We start from the raw sequence: 21163 nt of genomic DNA on the forward strand, positions 1-21163 counted from the left end.
GATTCAGGATCCAAAGAAATTTAAATAAAACCCAAATGGAAAGTCTCAATGTATTAGTATTTCAGGAAACAATGTGTGTCTATTTAACACGTTTAGCAACCAAGAACTACATATTATGCCAATCTTGGACAAAAGGTCTCAAAAGGAAAACATAAAAAAAAGCTGTGGATGTAGCTCAGTGGTAGAGAGTCCCTGGGTTCAACCCCCAGTTCTGCAAAAACTAAATATGTAAAGAAAGAATCTATAAATTTATTGTTCATCTCCATATGAATGAATCACCAAACCTCTCATTACGAATAACAGCACTTTTGAAAAACACTTCATCTGGGTGAAAATGGGAGTTCAAAACACAATTTGAGTCAAATGTATGAAAGATGATATATCATGAGCTATGTAATGCTTTAAATAATCAATAAAAAAAGAAAAAAAAAGAAAAACACTTCATGTGCCACCATCAAATTCATATTGTATTTAATATCACCGCTATTTTGTTCCACTGACATAATATTTGGTTTTTCTCTTCTAGCCACAAACACTCCTGAAGTATTAATGAGAGCTTTCAAGAGTCACTGCTAAGCAGCAACCAGTACTTTGATGAGAACAAAGTACAATGTGGCATATAGCTCTGCTCCTACTTGCCTTCCTCTGGAAAATTGTCAAAAAAAAAAAAAAAAAAGCATAATATGATTTCTCTGGGAAACTTCTGCAACTTGCAATTCGAGCAAGTTAATTAGTCATTATGAAATGTGAATGCCCTTCCCTCAGGCCTAAGACTTATTAAAGGGATCAAAGGCCAGTACCCTTTTTTTTTTTTCCCATTACAAAGGGTTCTGTGTTACAGTGCAGAATTGAAAACCACTCCTACCTAGAAGTGGTTGTTTCACCTTTTTATCTTTGGTTATGGTGAGTTTAGGGAGTTGACTTTCACATTCTCAGTATTGGTTTTCTATGCACTGACAAAAGAATCTTTTCCCCTTTGGGGCATCTTCTGCACTACTTCAAGACCCCAGGGAATTTTATAGTGGCTGACGGGTTGGTGGGTTAGATAGAAGCTCCACCTGCCACAACTCTTCATGGTCCTCAGGATCAGCTGCATTCTCACCTGAAGAGGCAGGGCAGGGTGTAGGCTGAAGAGGTCATTTTACCACTGGTTAACTGGAGCAGCTGACCCACAATTCTGTGCCTCTGAAGATCCTGCTCTGTTGAGGTGAGCAGCGGTGATAGAGACTCAGGAGAAACAGGAAAGAGAGAAGTGGCCAGTTGGCAGCAGAGATAATTACCTTAGATTCTCACATGACCAAATTTTTCTGCTTCCTGAGTGTCCATTATTTCCAAGGGGATGAGTTTGGCAACCAGACCTCCCCATTTGGACCCACCTTTCCTGCCTGTACCCTGCATTATCTGTAAGATACTCTCTTCCCTCTTATATGGTGTGTCTAACTTCTAGAACAGTGGTTCTTACACTTTCCTGAAAAAGTGTCACTTGGTAAGAGGCCCAGGAATCTGCATTTTAAGCAAGCTTACAGGTATTATAATGCAGAGGGCCCATGGCTCCCACCCTCAGAAACACTATGTTCTAGATATTTTACTGGACCAGGACCAGATAGAAAACCACATGGTGAATTGCCTGTGGCAATCTTGTCATGGTCAAGGTCACCTTCTCCTTCACCTCTACTACATCCTCATCTAATTTTCCTTCCTGTGCCTGATTCAAAGTTCCTGGAGTCCTGTGCTTCATTCTCAATGCCTCAACCCAGAGCTGCTTCCACATGTATTCACGACAAAGTAGAAATAGCTGATAACATCTTGAGATTCTTTTCTCATGTTTCTGCATTTTTCATAACAAATCCTACATTAGAAGTGAAGTTCTATTGGCATAGTTTAATTATTAGGTAATGTGTAGGGGAGGATTTGGTTAGGTGGTTTGGGTGGGGTTGACATAGAACCTTCCTAGATCTCTTAGGAAGGTGACCAGCAGGGCTATAAATGATGTGGGTGCTGGAGTCCCACAGACTGAGTTATACCTTGGCTTCACTGTTTACCAGCTTTACAGGTTTGGTAAAATTTCTCAGGTCTCAACTACCTTCCTCCATACTAAGGAATAATAATTACAATCCTTTTATAGGATTGCAGTGGTAAACAGCAATCCACACATAAAATACTTATCATGATGCCCAGTACATAGTTAGCATCCAATAAATGTTTGCTATTATAATTTATTGTCTTGGAGATACCTGGAGTCCAGTCCATCACTTAATTTGGCCTCTTGTTGTTAAACCAGGATAGAATAAAATGGATGTCTAAACCAGAGAAACCTTTTCTTTTTTTTTTTTTAGGGTGGGACAGGAGGGAAATTCCCGGTGTTTATTATATAGGGGTCCAGCTCAGTCATTAAGCTGGAACAGGGATGTGCCTAGGGAATTTCCTGGGGCTTATTGTATTGGCATCAGGTGACCCATTAGGGTGGGGGATCAGGTGCCAAACAGGTAGAGTTCCTTTTTTTTTTTAATTTTAGAATTTTTTTTTATTGGTTGTTCACAACATTACAAAGCTCTTGACATATCATATTTCATACATTAGATTGAAGTGGGTTATGAACCCCCAATTTTACCCCAAATGCAGATTGCAGAATCACATCGGTTACACATCCACAATTTTACATAATGCCCTATTAGTAATTGTTGTATTCTGCTACCTTTCCTATCCCCTACTATCCCCCCTCCCCTCCCATCTTCTCTCTCTACCCCAGCTACTGTAATTCATTTCTCTCCTTGTTTATTTTCCCATTCCCCTCACAACCTCTTATATGTAATTTTGTATAGCAATGAGGGTCTCCCTTCATTTCCATGCAATTTCCCTTTTCTCTCCCTTTCCCTCCCATCTCATGTCTCTGTTTAATGTTAATCTTTCAGAGAAACCTTTTCTGTGTGTTTGCTAAAACCTGATGGTCTAAGGGATTGATTCTCTTTTTCTTCTTTAGTTATAAGATTTTGTTTTCCATTAAAGACCAAATACTTTGAGGAAGAAAAAGACATTAAGTCTTGTAAGTTACTTTACTCTTACTATAAATGACTGGTTTGGTTTTTTTATTTTTATATTATTTTTTAGTTGTGGATGGACACAATACTTTTTTTTTTCTTATGTGGTGCTGAGGATGGAACCCAGTGCACCATATGTGCTAGGGAAGAGCTCTACCCTGAGCTACAACCCCAGCCCCATTTGGTTTCTTTCTGAAACCAAAATTTTGCTTTTTTTCCCCTACATTTTTTATTGGTGCATTATAGCTGTACATATGCTTTTAAATTTACTCCCTGTACCCCTCCCTGAGGATTGAACTGAGGGACCTCTGCCACTAAGCTGCATTCCCAACCCTTTTTCTTTTTTCTTTTGAGACAAGATCTTCAAAAGCTGCCTAGGCTGCCTTCGAATTTGCAATTCTACCTCAGACTCCCAAGTAATCACAATTACAGGTATTTTTTGGTCTCTTTTTCTTTTTTTAAATATTACTGTGTATCAAACACAAAGCTTTTGCCATTATAGGTAAGTGCTTTACCACTGAGTTACATCCCCAGCTTGAGACCAGGTTTTAAAGACCAAAAAATAAAAAATAAATAAATAAATCTTTTTCCAGAAGGAAAGCAATACAGAAGAATGCAGGGGCTGCAGAACAAGTCATTCCTCCTTCAGAATTTGTCCTGCTCTCCTAGCTGGATGTAATTTTGAAAACATGCTGTATTGAGATGAATCAAATCATTGATTTGCAAATAAGAATCTTAGAGAATAAAACAGGAAATTACTGCATGGAGGAAACATTACTGTCTGGATTGCATTTCTTCACAAATAAATTTTATTACTGGGAAAATTTGGTTGGTAAAAAGAGCCTCATTCTCAAAGAAATTGGTCAACTAAAGTAATATAGGAACTATATCTTTTTAGTGTTTTTCAATCATAAGGCAATTTATACGTCAGATGTGAAGTTTGGTTCCTACTGCTTCAATTTATATTTTTATTTATAATGCTATGTAACTTATGCAATTATTATGCTTGATTTTCATTTTCTGTCTTCTTTAGAATGAGACTTCTTCAAGTCAGGGATCTTTGTCTCCTTTGTTTGCTGAGGTTCCCAAGCACCTAGGAAGTGCCTGGCATGCAGCAGAGGCTAAATGAGTCCTTCATGAATAAGTGGATAACTGCCTTTCCATGGATATCTTTTTGTAAAAACCAATAACTACTAAAGATGTGCTAAAAAGCCATTGGTAGCATGCATCAACATTTCAAAACGTGCTTAACTCTTAATTCAAAAATTTCTTTAGACCAAGAGAAATGGGAGTTTATATGCAAATCTATTCAAAGAAGTTTATTGAAAATAAAAAAGAACCTAGATATTGTTTAAATAAAGAAATGATTAAATGAATTACAGTACATTCAAAAACTGTATACGGGGTAAAAATGGGAGTTCATAACCCACTTGAATCAATCTGTGAAATATGGTATATTAAGAACTATGTAATGTTTTGAACAACCAACAATAAAATAATTTAAAAAAAAACTAGAATGCTGTGCAGCCATTAAATAGGGTTTTAAAAACTCTACAAGGGTTTTAAAAACTCTACAAGATGAATTAAGTGAGCAAATCAGTATACAAAACAGTATGTACACCATAGCACCAACCATTAAAAAATAGGTGCATAGAAAAAAGTTAGTATTAAATTCATTAAAATGTAAATAGCAGGTACTTCTAAGCTGTATATTATGATAGACTTGCATTGCTTTTACAAACAGAAAAGAAATGTTTTCAAAAAGATTTAATATTTGTACTTTCCCTGACACATTTTCATTGTTTCTAATTTAATATGTCTTAGAAAGAGATTGTGTCAAGAGAATAACTATGGTTCCCCTCAGCCAACAGGCAGAACTTGTATGAATGAAAGTTTTCAGGGATATTTAATTTTACCCCTTGAGTGATTTTTCTTCTTAGGAAACAAAGGATTTTAAGTTTAGATTGTTGTAGGGTAGCTTTGGTATTCTTAGTCTCTTGTATCTCCAATTGAAAATTTTACCCTTAAAGAAAAACATTTGCAGCCTTTTACTGAACTTGTAGAATATTCATATTGTTTTCCCTTTCACCTTGATGTATGTGCTGAAAAATCTGATGAGGCGGCTGAGGGGTGGTGGGGAGAACACACATGTTTGAGTAATTAGGTGCTATCATGCTATTTAGCAAGCCATGCCTCAGTTTTTGCATTTGCAAAATGGTGTGAATTACATGGTTGATGTAAAAATCAAACAAGCTTATATACAGTAGTACTTTGTAAGTGGTAAGTAAATGTTAGTTATCAATTTGAATAATCTTGCTAAATAATTCTTGATTTCACTTAAAAATATTAAATTATCAACTAAATTATATAAGTTGGTATCTAAAGTTGTAAGAATTCTTAGAAATATCAACTCAAAACAGAATACTTGAAGTTATAAATTAACTTTCAAAAGAGAACTGATGATTCATTATTGAAAATAATTCCATTGATAATGTATTTCTGTATTTCCATCATCTGGGCATTAGGGGGCGCCAAAAGAACTGTTTGGTTACTTTGGCTCTTGGCTCCCTCTACTTATTTGGCAGCCATGAATATTTATAATGTATGTCAAAGTGCTTTGAAAATATAAAACACAATTACAAGACGTTAAATAAAGATGATGTTAACAGTACTGTGATTATAATTAAAGCCTTTTTTTTTTTTTTTTTTGGTACCAGGGATTGAACCCAGAGGGGCTTAATCACTGAGCCACAATCTCCAGCCCTATTTATTTATTTATTTATTCATTCATTCATTTATTTATTTATTTTTATTTTTTGAGACAGAGTCCCTTGATAAATTGCTTAGGGCCTCACTAAGTGCCAAGGCTGGCTTATTAAATTGTGATTTTCCTGAGCTCAGTCTCCTGAGCTGCTGGGATTACAGGCGCACGACCAAGCCTAGCCAGTCCTTCATTTCTGAAAAGAAACATTATAACCTAACATATAAAGTACCTACAGTAGGGAGACAGCTTCAGTTTATGGGGCCATTATGGACTATTACAACAACTATAATAGATTTATTTTATTATTTGCTACCATTAAACTCCATTTAATTATAAATTGTTATTGAGTGACATGAATAAATGTATATGAAATTAAACTAATAATCTTTGGAATAGGAAAATTTCTAAGGATCATCTAGACCTTGTTGAGAACTAATTAATCCCATGTTTAAGTGCTTTATCTCCCAATTGCTTTGCATATAGTAGTATTTATCAATACTTACATTGATATTATTTGATTTGTGTCTCTTTTAGAAGAATATGTATTTTTAATTCTTAATGTTTTTCAAAATAAGATCTTAGATAATTACATGCTTTGCAATCACCCAGTGTTTGTAAGAAATTCTGACCTGTGAGAACCTCCCACCCACTACTTGTGGATCAAACTCTTGGGGGTGCAGGGATTATGAACACCTTCTTAAACAAGTGCCCCCAGTTAATTCTTATGCCCAGGAATATTCAAGAACCAATTTGTAATTTGCTGTCAAGGCAAAAGGATGATTTACCACTTACCTGGAATAGTTTGTCAATTTTGGTAGAAGTTAAGCAGAAAAAGTGTATGCACTTAGAAAAGAATCGAAGGACAGAAGAAGAGACTTGAAGAATTAAATATGTAAGTACACTCACCTGTTTCAGCTGTCTTATAAAAAAAGGGTGAACTCCAGGGTTGCCAGTACTTTTTACCTGTTGCTTGACATCTCACTTGAAATACATACTTAATGTTTGGCTCCAAGTAGAATTCTGATTTTTTTACATATGTGAAGTTGGTGTCAAATTCTTTAATCTGAAATAGATGTGCAATAATAACCAGATGATATATATCGTGTGCTTTTAAAACAGTTATTCCACTTAGCAGCAATGTATGGAGCTGTATTCCAGGACAGCCCCTACTGTATTCCAGGACTCTTCTAGACCCTGGGAAAACAAAGGATGAAGCATTTTGTATAAAATATATATAATCAAATATGTATTTTAAACATTAAGAGTGAAATTAACATTGCATGTGTTCAACAACTCTCTTTCTATATAGGCTCCTCCTAAATTTCATGAAAGTCCAAAATGTAATACATTTTAAATATTGGAATACGTGATTTTAATGAGGAGGGGGGGATGAAGGACCTGATAACTTTTGAAACTGCCCTAATTTAATTATTTAGATCAGTAGTTTTTTAAAAGATGAGATAATTTCACTTGCTCATGATTACTTTTAGAAAAAAAAGTTACTCGTAAGCTAAGCTATTAAATTGGCCCTTATTGCAGATTTATGCAAATTCTGGAAGACCTAGTGTATGTGCATGTGTATATGTGTGTATGAGAAAAGAGAGAGAAACATTTGAGAATGCTGAATTAGAAAAATCCAATGGAAATAAGAAACAAAATACCTGAGTAATAGATTTACAATTTTCTTTTTCTGGGGCATTACAACCAACAATAGAACATAATGAAAAATATGACCCCTGAACCAGTTGTTTCTGCTGGGAGAGAGAAGCCAAGGCATTTGCAGAGAATTTTCAGTGTGCTATAGTAAGTGGTTTACTGAAAAAAGTGAGGCATGATTGAAAGGCAGACATAAAATATGTCTAGAAATGCATTTATGCAATCACAAGAGAAAACAATTGCTAGAGCCTCATGAAAGAGAAAGTTAAAACCATCAGGATAAAAAATAAATACACAATTGAAAAAGGAAGAAAAGATGAAAGCATGGTTATCAACCTCACTCAGGGATTCTTCTTTCAAAACCCAATCTTAACATCAATCTTTAAAACTTGTAATGCATTGAAAATGTAAAATTCATGAAAATATGTTTTGAGGATGCCGGGTTCCCTGAAAGAGATAATTCAAGTTTCCATAACTCCTGGCCCTCAGAATTGTCTGTTGTACAAATATGCCTGGAACCTGGGGTCTCCTGGGATCCAAGAGAGATTTGAATTGTGCTGAAGATTTGACTTTCAAATGCGCTCTGCTTGGGACCAGCTAATCTTGTGAAGGAGTCGTGATTCTCCAATATGTCACTTACTATTTTGTTTTTAGGTAAGTCTTCCTGAAGAAAGAAATGCCCTTAAGTACAGTAAGAATAAATATTACTGTGTATATGTAAAGTATACATGATGTGATGGGATGTTTCACATAATAAAAAGCCTATAGTAAAACAAATTAACATATTCATCATCTCACATTGTTATCCATTTTTCTTGTTTTTATGGCACGAACAGCCAAAACTGACTCAGTTGGCACACATCTCATGTACAATACAATTTTATTACCCACAGTCCTCATGTTCTGTAGTAAGTCTCTAGACTTCTTTCTTCATCCTTCATCTCTGCTACTTAGTATCCTCTGAACTCTAATCCTCCCATCCCTCCATTCCTGCCCTGGGAACAACTGTTTTTGTCTCTACCTTTATAAATTTGAATTTGTTTTTATAGATTTCAATATAAATGAGAAAGAATTTTATACAACTGTTACCAGCTGTTTCTATAATGAGGCAAATCAGGTAACTGCTTAGGGACTTGCAAAGGAGAGATGATGCCTCAAGAGGCCAAAATGATCATCGAGAGAACTAGACCTCATCAGTGTCTATGTAGAGGGTCTACCTCAAGAGCACAGGAAATGTAACTTCATTTTTTAACAACAGTTCATTTCTATTTACAGCCTCATTTCTGAAGGTTGGAGAGTACTGAAACTTTGCTTCCATCAGTTTGAAGCACATCTTTTCTTAGGGTTGCATCTAAGTTCCTGAGAACATTCTTGGTAGGGTAAGAAGCATCTCCAACCTACCCAGAAAGTTCTATAGTCTCTACCTCCCATGAGTACAGACTTAGGACATGGCTCAGGGTACAGGGTCCTCCTCAGTAGCCCACCAGTGTCTGGTTCTTGGTTTCTTCCCTCTTCCCCTCATCTCTAATCTTCCCATCTCACTGACAAATTATTTTAATACAGGGTTTGATGAGGAGAGAAGCAGGGTGGTGAATGGGAAATTTAGCTGTGACTAATCACATGTTCTTCCAAATCTTCTATTTATACTAGCAAAAACTTTTCCCCCATGTATTTTTAAAAATATGTTTTAATTAATTATACATGACAGTAGAATGCATTTTGATATATCATACATAAATGCAGCATAACGTCATGTAGTCATATGTATATAGGGTAATAATGTCTGATTCATTCTACTATCCCTCCTGCCCACATACCCCTCCCCTACCTTCACTCTCTTCTATGTAATCTAAAGTACCTTTATTCTTCCCTTGCTCCTTCCCCCTTATTGTGAATTAGCATCCACATATCAGAGAAAACATCTGGCCTTTGGTTTTTTGGTATTGGCTTATTTCACTTAGCATGATATTCTCCAGTTCTATTCATTTACCAGCAAATGCTATAATTTCATTTTTCTTTGAAGCTGAGTAATATAGCAAAAGCATTTTGAAAAGCAAAAGTCAAGGGTTTGATCCTTTGCAATCTGTGTACAGTTCTATCAACCCTTCCAGGAAAAGAATCAATACTTGATTTTGTGCAGCCTGTGCTAAGAATGGTTTTTACATTTTTAAATGGTTGAAAAAAAATGAAAAGAATATTCCATGATGCATAGAAATTATATAAAATTCAGATTGTAGTTTCTGAAAATAAAATCATATTGGAATACAGTTATGTTCAATCATTTATATATTATCTGTATGCTTTCAGGCTATACAAACAGAGATGACGCGTTAGGACAGAAACCTTATGTCCTGTGAAAACTAAAATTTTACTGTTTGGCCCTTGAATAAAAAGTTTATCAATAGCCTGGTCTATCTTAATTAGATAATAATAATCCAGTCATTACTAATCCATTTACTTAAATTTATAATCTAGACCCCCTGCCTTACTATTACCGAGGTTAGGCACATTAAAGGCAAATAACAGTAATAGCTAATATGTAGAATACTATCCATATGGACTTATCATTATAAAAATAAACAGCAATACAAAAATGGTTAGAATAAAGGCACCCCCATAGGAGCTCATAGATTAAGCAAAAGGACATAAATATATAAACAGTATATAAAAGTATATACCATGTGGCAAATGCTCCTGAAATAGGGACAGGGAAGTGAGCGTGGATTACTGCTTATGAGCTCATCTTAACAGGAGCTTAGGTACAGCAACACAGACCGTGAAAATAACCAACAGGTTACAAGTGTAGGTTTGATGTTCTGAGAGCTGGTTGGGCTCCAAGTTCCAGCCTATAGGTGTGGCAGAGGCCCGGGGATGGTGTGAAAAGAGCTACAAAGTGAGGAGAGAGAGACTGTAGGCATAGAAGTGTCATGGAAGAGTTCTTGGAGAGCAGGACTCAACTTAGGATAAGTGGCATCCTTGGTGTACATGGTGGAAGAGAATTTCAGCGAATGCCAGTCAGAAGCAGACCAATCTATTTAGGAAAGCAGATACACATTCAAGGGAGAATTCGGACTATCTGAAGAGTGAGACATCTTTTGGGACAAAGCAAGTAATACACGTTCAAGGGAAAATGCAAGCCAGCTCCAAGGAGCCAGGTAGCAATGCCCTGGTCTGGGGTGTTACTATTTATAAAGGAACATAGCTAGGGATTGAACTAGAGGTAGAATCAGGGTAGTCACACAATATCACCAGTCTTCCCTGTACTTCCTTGCATATTGTCCTCCAGATGAAGTCCAAGGACATAAGCCAAGGATGTGAGCTAGGTTTCTCATGAGTTGCCTCCTTCGAGTTTCAAAGATTCATGGGCATTTCCTGCATTCCAAAGGTTCATAGGTGCTTCTTTTTTGGGATTCAGCATACCTTTCTTTTTCTGTATCCCCAAGTTCCTATCTCAAAGGGAGTGTTCATGCTTAGGGAGTTGGCAGAGAAGAGGGTTTACAAAGGAAAGGGCAGCTAGAGATATGGTTAGGGAACAAAGACCTTCCTGAAAACCAAGTGGCATGACCTGCTCAAGGAGCAGGTAGTCAATAGAGTCAAGAGCTAGTGCAGGGTGAGCACTGCCAAGATTCTCAGTTGTTTAAAGATAGTGGTGTCCTCACAGCAGCTGTTTCCAGCAGGGTAGAGAGAATGTGGACAACATTCTCCAGAGGGAGATTTCTGTGATGGCCCAGGCCTTTTCCCTGCGGGTTACCTCTGTCTTTGTCACATGGCCTCATGGCTTTTTACACTGAACCCGGGCTTAAATATAGGACTGAAAGGCAAAGCAGTGATTGGGCTCAGGTGCTCTTGTCCTCTGCCATCACCATGAGAAGAGCATGCCCAGGCTAGCCCACTGGTCCCAGGAGGAGGACTTGGAGAAAACCCATGTTGAGACATGTGAGCAAGCCAGCTGACCTGCAAACACATGTCCCATATCAGTGAAGCTCAACCTCGCCGGGCTGGACCCCATGACAGAGAGGAACAAATGCTTACTGTTGTGTGTCTCTTCAGTTTTTGTGGCAGTTTGCTATCCATTATTGTAGCAGTAGATGACTGATATGCAATTTAAGAAATAATGAAAACCCGGGAGAAAAGTACTAAAGTACTTTTTTTAGTACTAAAGTACTAAAACTTAGGTATTTAATTGGTGGAAAGCAGATCTCCTAAAATTTTGTAGCTTGTACTGGGGTCCAGTATTGATTGTCAGCTGATTAACAAATGTGGAGACGGCTTTGTTTAGCTGTACAATTTATAGGATACCTTTAGGTGACGCAAGATGACTTCACTGCTACTGTGCATGCATTTCTTTTAGGAGAGGCTGACTGTGTTGTTTTCTTCAAGACCCAAAGGTAAGGATCACATATACATGTATAACTTCCTTTTGAAGAGGATAATCAGTCCTGGTATAAAACACCTATGTAGGACAATTGTTCTTAAACATAATCAGAACCCAGAAGACAGGATTTAAATAAAACAGAAGCCTCTATTTACGGAAACTGCTCTCCCTATCCTACAGACTGGGAGGGGAGATATGTAGGAGGGAGCTCCTTGCTGTGATTGCTAAGGTGAGATCTACTGCACACACAAAAAGCTTGAGTTAGACTGAATAGAGCCTCCTAATTTTAGGAGCTGGTCTTATTTGGTAATCTAGATTGCACAGTAGCTAGTTTTTCTCAGAGATGCTTATTTTCCTTTTGCTATTTCTGAAACTTTACTTGAATCTTCATTACATACTCCAGCTTAGTCTCAGCTATACTACTTGAGAAGTCAAGAAAGGGCCAAGACTCTGGGCTGGGGTTGTGGCTCAAGAGGTAGAGCACTCACCTAGCATGTGTGAGGCACTGGGTTAGATCCTCAGCACCATATAAATATAAAATATTTTTAAAAAAAGAAAGAAAGGGCCAAGACTAATAAGGTGGGGCAAGATGTTTGTAAATGTTTCCCTCAAATGCAGTTCAATCTGCAAGGATGAAATCTGAGGCTTTGACTTGGATTGGAACCAAGTCATCAAACCAGTAGATCAAACTTCTGCCTGGCAGCCTGAGCCTTGCAGGATTACAGGAAGGACTGGCAGGTTCCTTTTGAGACCTCAGGGTAAGCAGCTTAACTTTAAAGAGGTGGAAAACACCTTCAGTACCCTGCTTTTTCAGACAGATTGCTTGGCACTAGCACCTCTGTAGCAAGGCTAACCTCTACAAGTTAAGATAAAGAGTAAAAATAACAGCTAGCAGGCACTGAATATTGACCCTATTCCATTCTGAACTAGTTTCCTACACCATTTGATCCCCCACCCCCACCCCACTCCACCTCACCACACCACACACATCCATACCAGGTAGGGGCTTTTCTTATCCCCATTTCACACATGGGAATAATGAGGCACAGGGTGGATAAGGAGCTTCTCAAGGTTGCACAACTACAAAGCAGCAGAGCCAGGCTTTGAACTGCAGAGCTTGTGATCTCAGCCACAAGGCTTTCCAGAGATGGCCGCCTGTCACTGGAAGGTAAAGAACAGCCCTCCAGCAATATCTGACAGGAAGCAATGTCACCGCAGAGCTGAGGTAGAAGAGGGACCTGCAGTCCTTTGAGTCCTCTCACTTCTTTTGGCTCTGGCTTTTCTATCCCTCCATCAAGGAGTCAAAGACAACACTTCATGCAAAACCCAGAAGTATTAATGCTATTAAGTGCAGAACAAAGCTTCCTCTTGGCTATTACTGAAATGATTTGGGGAATCTACTAAGAAATGGTAAATCCTCTTTTTCTGTGGCAGTCGTATTTAGAAGAAGCATGGTAGGAGGGATGAAGTATGGATTGAAACCTGTCCTTTCATTTTCCAAATATTCCTTGGGTGCCTAAAGGGATGTAGGGTCTGTGAGAAACACTTAGCTACTGACTCTGTCAGTTTGGAAAAACTTAGCTTGACTTTGAACAGCCTGATAGTCTATTACCTCCTCTTATTTATAGAAAAAAATGAGATTAAGATACTCAGAAGCGTCTTCTGACCATGATTTCTAAAGTCCTAAATGAGTAACATCTTATTAACTCAAAATCTAAGACTCAAGAATTTGGTGCAGGTAGTTTTGAGATTTACCTAAATTCCACAGATGTAATAGGAATCCAGTAGGATCTTCACTTCTTCATTGATCAAACGATGCAGAACATAAACTCAGCAGTCATAATGCCAAAAACTAAAAAGTTCACTTGGAGGATTTAAGCAAGCGTGGACATCAGGAGTTTATTTCTAAACAGGTATCTTTGGGATATGTCATGAAATTATATAGTTTTACCCCTATCTTCTTGACACTTAAAAAATATATCACACTACAGCAAAAATAATGTTCAAAATGATGAAGCTAAAGATGGTAGAAGGCTTGAGGTTATGCTAATGACCAAATTAAAACTGAATTGTGTTTTATGAATGTTTTGGTGTTAACTACACATCATTTTATTTCACTGCCTGAAAACTGGTTACCCAGAGCTGATACAGAACTCTTTCAAAGCCATAACTCCATCCCTTTTTTTTTTTTTTTTGGACTGAATGGCAATTTATTATATTTGAAAATAATGAAATATCATTCTTTTTGAATACACCAAAATTGGAACTTTCCTCTAAGTCATACAAGTTCAAATTAGTGAGTTTTAATTATATTGGTGCTGTCACATATGATTTTATTAAGGAAGCTTATATCTGTGCTTCTCCCCACTTGATAAATTTGCACTTGGTACTTAAGAATAGTTTGTTTTCTAGATATTCAGTTTTTGTTTTAAGTTAATCCAAGGCTGAGGCCTGTATTAGTAATGAGTTTTACACTATGAATTGTACATTTATTTTATTTTATTTTTTTTTAAAGAGAAAGTGAGAGAGGAGAGAGAGAGAATTTTTAATATTTATTTTTTAGTTCTCGGCAGACACAACATCTTTGTTGGTATGTGGTGCTGAGGATCGAACCGGGGCCGCACTCATGCCAGGCGAGCGCGCTACCGCTTGAGCCACATCCCCAGCCCCATGAGTTGTACATTTTTTATTTAAAAAGAGACATTCTTGGGGCTGGAGTTGTGGCTCAGTGATAAAGCACTTGCCTGGCATGTGTGAGGCCCTGGGTTTGATACTCAGCACTGCATATTAATTAATTAATTAAAAGATCCATTTACAACTAAAAAATATTGAGAGAGAGAGAGAGAGAGAGAGAGAGAGAGAGAGAGAGAGAGAGAGAGAGAGATCCTTAAGTCTAAGTTCTCCATTCTGAACAATTTTTAATTTCCCTGGATGCGTGTCAGATTTTAGCATAGAATATTTAAATTTTATATCCAGGATCATTGATGTAAATTTCACCCTAAGAGACAGTAAATTAATTACAAGGAGCTAAAATTAGATCCCTCTTTGGTTGGATATTTGGTTTGTTTAGCAATTTACAAAAGGGATGAGGATCTTTTTCAGGAAATAGCTCTCTGGAAGCATATGGCAATCATTATTAAAGCTAGAGTGGCTTGAGCCCAGTGAGATAGCACTATAATCCCAGTGACTCCAGTGGCTGAGGCAGGAGGATGACAAACTTGAGGCCAGCCTCAGCAACTTATTGAGAACCTGTCTCAAAATAAAATTTAAAAAGGCTGGGGATATAGCTCAGTAGGAAAGCACCTCTGGGTTCAATCCCCAGTACCAAAAAATCCAAATCAAACAACACAAAAACAAAAACTAGAGTAGTTTGAAAACCACACAAATAATCAGAAAATGTAAAATAAATCACTAATAAGTCCACTGTGAATACTGGGAGGTGGCTTTTCTTTTAAACCATTCACTCACATGCTAAAGAATAATGAAAATTTAGCTTACATTCCAAGTTTGGTTTGTTGTAGCCTTATGTCTCATTTCACAGGAAACCTTTTCAATTGTTGTTTCACTATTCCAGTGAATTATGGTCTTGGCTACTGTAGCATTTATAGTTTCAGCTCTTGAGATGATGGATGCAGAAGGAATCACTAGAAAAGGAAACAAAATCTTAGGAATTTAGAAATTGGCCTAGGGAGAAATTTTTATCACTTTTCCTCATCTATAAAATGGGACAGTACTATCATATATGCTTGTTTCCAAAATTAAATATGATATGTATGTTAAGTGTGTGAAACACAATAGGTGTTCAATAAACAGGTGAGATGATATTAAGATCAAAATGATAACAACAACAGTAATACTACTCCTGGTCATAATTTAGAATTATCATTTATTGGCTATAATTATTCCTAAAAAGGGCACCAGACATAACAGCCTTTCTACTTCATTAATCCATCAAGAGGAATCTGCTTTCGAAAAAAGGATATATTATTGCATTCTACCTCAAAATGCAAACTTGCAAAAACATGTAGATCATGGTCAAGAGAACTACAACTCCAAGAATATACAAAGAAATGGCTCTGTTGTTCATCCCCATAGTCAAATCCAGTATTCAGCACATGGGACAGATTCTTAGACAATCTAGTTATCTGAGCTTGTTGTGGTTAGTTGAGAAGTTGAGATATTACTTGCTATAGAAGACTGCAGTCATGCCCAAAGAGAATCTACCTGTGTGGTACCCTAAGAGAAGGTTTCCCATCCCATAGGCCATTCAGCAGGAAAGTTTTAAGACACATTATGATTTTAAAAAAAAATTATCATAAAGTCTAAGGACAGGATTCAAGAAGATTGGAATTAAGCATTCCCTAGCTCTGTAGTCTAAAAATTTTTAATGCCACCAAGCCTTGCTTTCCTTATGTATGAATTATAATATCTTCTACAAAATAGGATGTAAAAGCAATTAGCACATGAGGAGATGCTCAGTAAGTGTTAGCTTATTGAAGTTATCCTTAATAACCACAGGAATCATTAGTGCTAGGACCTTTAAAGGCAGAGCAATTCATACTTGATGCTCTGCGTTCTGATTTTAGGGCTTGGGTATAATCGTAAGAAGCTTAAGGATGATTACTTTTTGAAATTTTTTTAATGTATAAGCATTGTATGCTTTTCCATACTTTTATTTATTTAGTTAGTTATTTTTATGTGGTGCTGAGGATTGAACCCAGTGTCTCACATGTGCTAGGCAAGCACTTTATCACTGAGACACAACCCCAGCCCCACTTTTTGGAATTTATCTTTAGAAAATAATAAAGAATCATGTAAAAAATTAGCAACAAGGTATTCATGGTAATATAGTTTATAATGGTAAAAAATTGAAAACACCAGAAGCCTCCACAAGAAAGGATTAAACTATGTTACACTCAGACAACACTAAAAATAATATTGTAGATTAAGTTGATAGAAATGTTTATTATATATTTTATGTAAAAGAAATAGGATCTAAAATTATATGAAGCAAAACATTCTAACATTTGTTATATCTGACTGTCAGCTTATGGATGTCTATAAAATTTGCTGTAATTGTCATTGTATTTTATAATACGTAAAGATGAAAACAAAATCCCCCACGTAAGCCCCAGATAGTGTGTAGAGTATAACTTCCTAGTATGCTGTACTTCTCACAATATAAGACACATTATAATTTATTGTAATCCTTGTTTCTCCTCCTTGGTAGATTGCAAATTATTACAGAGCACATTCCTTGTCTATCTTACTGTCCCTGGCCCTTAGAAGAACACTTGGAAAAAGGAAGTTCCCAATAGAACTGTAAGCACAATTCACATACATGTATGTGAACTGTAAGCACATACACCTAAGCAGAAATCAGACAGGAAGGGTGTACAACAGCATGGTTGGCTTGCTGTTGGCAACTTTCATCTCCAAGTTGCTTTGGGGAGGAATTACGGATGATTTCTATTTTATCCATCACGATATGCAGAATCTTCTTTCAGATCTAGACTTCATTGACTAGGTCAGCACAAGTAGTTGTCTGTTATTAAAGACACTATGGATTGCTTATTCTTTACCTATATCATCCAGATGGATCTGGAGTGGTTCTGACTCCTCCACGCCTAATGCATTTGCAGCTTGAACCCAAACCAAATACTGCCTGCCTGCTTGCAGTGAGTCCATGGAGATGTTAATACAGTTTGTGGCAAGATACTGTTGCTCTTCTTCTGTCTCTAAACTTAAAAAAAGAAGAAGAAAAAAAATCACCAACTTCTATTCAGTTTGAACTCATTTTTTCAGATTTTTTTTTTGGTAGTCCTGGGGCTCCATCCCACATCCCAAAGTTTTTGATGCCACCATTTAAAATCTGCTTTCAGATATATAATCTTTTACTGATATTAAGCAAATTTGATTTCATTTTCTGAATTTTTAAAAACAAATTCAAATCTGGCAAGGGCCATGTTATGACTTCATTTGGATCTAAACACTTTGGCCTTCATAAGACCTTTTTTTCTCCATTAAAAAAAGTCTGTGTAAATAGAAATATATAAAATACATATAAATACACATATATACAGGTATACATGCATACATACACATGCTTATATTCACAGATTATTATTTTAAAACTGTTGATATAGACAAATATATTATTATTATATATTAAAACATTTAACCTAACAGTTCATTTTTCTCTTCCGATTTTAAAGGAAATTAAATATTTTCATGGACTCCCAAAGAGCATGTGAGGCACACACAGGTAGTGTGCCTACTGTGCCCATTGATCAAGTCAGTCCTGACATGGCTTGGAATAGAAGAGCTGCCCCTTGGAGCAAGGGTTGCACGGGTTCAGTACAGGGATTCTGAAGTCAGACATTTCTGCCAGGAGTAGGGTGAAGGGTGAGGATGACTTTCCTATGTTCAAAAATGGTGTAACTCTACATCATTGGAAGAATGGGAATGGGAACTACAAGGATAGGAAGTTACTCTCCATGTATGCATTCTATATCAAAATACATTCTATTTTCATGTACAACTAAAAAGAATAAATAAAATAAAAAGAATAGGGGGTAGAGATAAATATTAAATGTCATTTCAAATTATATCTTAAGTATATAATTGAATGACTGAAGATCTCTAACGGGCCATTTCAACTTGGAAATTCCACATGTTATACATTCAGGCTAAAATTTAAAATTAGATTAACTGACACTGTCTTTGGACAGAAAGTTTGAACCTGTTTTAAAATCTCTACTCCCAAACAATCACATGATATTTTTAGGGGATAAGAAGTCAAGTAGTGGAAAAGAGAGTGCTGGAAAATTGTTTCTTCTCTCCTTCTGTGTTTTCTGTGATGATCAATTGTCCTTAAACCCCGGCCCCAACTTGTCTCCTCCCTGCCTCTGGAAGGTGGGAGTAACTCTACTCAGCCACGTCAGGGATGGAGACCCACCAGGCATGTGCCGCTCAGTCCCTTCCTCTCTCCTTCTCTTGGGAGCCAGAGACCCTGGGGATGGGCTGCTCTGGTCTGCTTCTCTCATCTCTGGAAGAATAGAGGAGCAAGACTGTGATGGGAACAAGGTAAACCTGTCTATTTTAGGAGGATCAGTATTAGAAAGCTCACTGTGACCACATATCCAAGCTGAACCAGGAAGAGAAGACTTCACAGTTCTTGGCAATATATATCATTCAATATTTAAGTATTCCAAATTATTTGGATATTTGAAATAAATTATTTAACTATTAAATCCAATATTTTAAGTGAAATGTTTTAATATGTTGAGTTTCATCTGCTTATTCCTTTTTTTTTTAAAGAGAGAGTGAGAGAGAGAGAGAGAATTTTTAATATTTATTTTTTAGTTCTCGGCGGACACAACATCTTTGTTGGTTTGTGGTGCTGAGGATCGAACCCGGGCCGCACGCATGCCAGGCGAGCGCGCTACCGCTTGAGCCACATCCCCAGCCCCTTATTCCTTGTTTTTTTCTCAGTTGATTTAGAACTCATAAGGGATGTCTGCAGAGATTAAATGTTGGGCCCCCTCAGACTCAAAAAAACCAACAACTATTGTCTATAATCAGATCCATTTGTAGCATGAAAATGTTTTCAGTGAACTTCCTTTATTTACATTTCTTGAACCTTTTCAACTACCAACTCTTTAGATTTCCTCTTCTTAAACTTCTTATTCAGTTGTTATATCTTAGGTAACTACATCCAAGCTATCACTTCTACTTGGTCTTTAATCCTTTTGCTGTGAATTTTGCTTTTCCCAAGAGATCACTCTTAAAATGGCATCCTTTCCAACACTGAAATTCTCTGAGTCATCATTTTAGTATTTGTCCCTCCTGATTACTTCATATTCATACTGCCCCCAGCTGTCTGAACTCTGTCTTCCAGGTTTAAGCTTCTCCATCTTTTTCTCACTTAGTGACTTCTTGTCCCTGCAACCCTTCATCTGGGTTCCCCTCTCTTCTGATCCTCCCCCCCCCCCCCCCGCCCCAACATTCAGAGTCAACTCTGGCACTTGCTTTTTCCCTAAGCCCTTTTCTCACCTCACTCACCTTCCTGGCTTCAAGTCTATTCCACATACATGGCTCCCACATATCTGTGTTCTGACTAGGAGGACTGGGACCAGAACCAGAGTATATTAACCAACTCTGTTATTTTTTCTTGCAAATCAATACTTGTTGCCAGTTTCTTCATCCGTGGAAAATTCATGCTGTCCTTATTTCTTACCTCACCATTCTTAATAATTTTGTTACTTGTAAGAGCCAACCAGTTACCAAGAAGGGTAAGCATGCTTTAAAATATTCTTATTTTATCTTTCCTGCCTGTTTGGGGAGCTATGGTGATAGTTTAGGCTTTATATTATCCATTTGACACATTTTTTATAGACTTCTAATTGTATTACCCTGTGAAATCTAATAATACATATATACTAATTTAGAAGGAAAATTGCCTTGGAATTTGAAAAACAGTGAAAACTGAGTATCCTAAATTCTTACTTTTAATGAGTGGAAATATTTCACAAATTTGCATATCATCTTTGATCACAGGTCCTGTGCATGGTCTTTGTATTGTTCTAATTATGGTGTTTGTGGGACTGAAGCAGCTCCAACCCTATTTCTTTACCTAACACTGTCAATTGTTCTCTGTCCCAGGAGACTGGCTTGATAAGATCTGTGGGGAAGATAAACTTGAAAATCACTATCATCTCATCCCTAGGGTTCCTTCCACTCTGGGTCCTGTTACTACTGTGTTCTTTTCAGTAATCCCAAATTTCTTCAGCCCCACAGTATCCCAGCCACTTAACTTACATCTTTCAGAATTCAAATGACATTTTTGCCTTAGGCTACCACCAACAAAGTCATCTATGAATTAAAATGCTTCAGAAATTAAATCAATCTTTATCTATAGAGGAGCAAGAGAACTTCTCAGGTTGATAGTCCTTGGGTTGTGGGAAGGGGCTACATACTTGCAGGTACAACAACTATTCTTGTGCCCTTAGGTCAAGTTCAAGTGCATTTTCCAGTACTGCCTCTTTCCTCACACCAGCAGTGAGGTGACTACCAATGCCATGGGGAAATAAGAAAGACATATCATGGTAATTAAAAACATAGGGCTTGGGTTTTAGAGATAGCCCTAATTTCAAATGCCGGCTAGGCCCTTTGATAAGTTGTAGGACTTGGGGCAAGTTATTTAACCACTATATACTTCAGTTTAATCATCTGTAAAATAAGGATGATAGAGTAGCGTTGTTGTTATCCTGAATAAATGAGTAAATGAGAAAAAAAAGCAAGGAGCAGAAGGCTATTGCTTGTATCTAA

The 21163-nt window shown here is 37.0% G+C and overlaps 1 protein-coding gene across 1 annotated transcript in view; it reads right to left on the reverse strand.

Moving 5' to 3' along the window:
• Positions 1–21163, reverse strand: part of IL23R (interleukin 23 receptor) — a gene marked incomplete at its 5' end in the record, with an annotated part of 72231 nt that overhangs the window by 14396 nt on the left and 36672 nt on the right. The window contains 3 exons of the mRNA XM_081308352.1: positions 6709–6865; positions 15332–15477; positions 17416–17576. Coding sequence (XP_081164478.1) covers positions 6709–6865; positions 15332–15477; positions 17416–17576 — 464 coding nt within the window. The remainder of the gene's footprint in view (positions 1–6708; positions 6866–15331; positions 15478–17415; positions 17577–21163) is intronic.

Source organism: Spermophilus citellus, assembly GCF_964194105.1.
Source record: "Spermophilus citellus genome assembly, chromosome: 9".
NCBI lineage: Eukaryota > Metazoa > Chordata > Mammalia > Rodentia > Sciuridae > Spermophilus > Spermophilus citellus.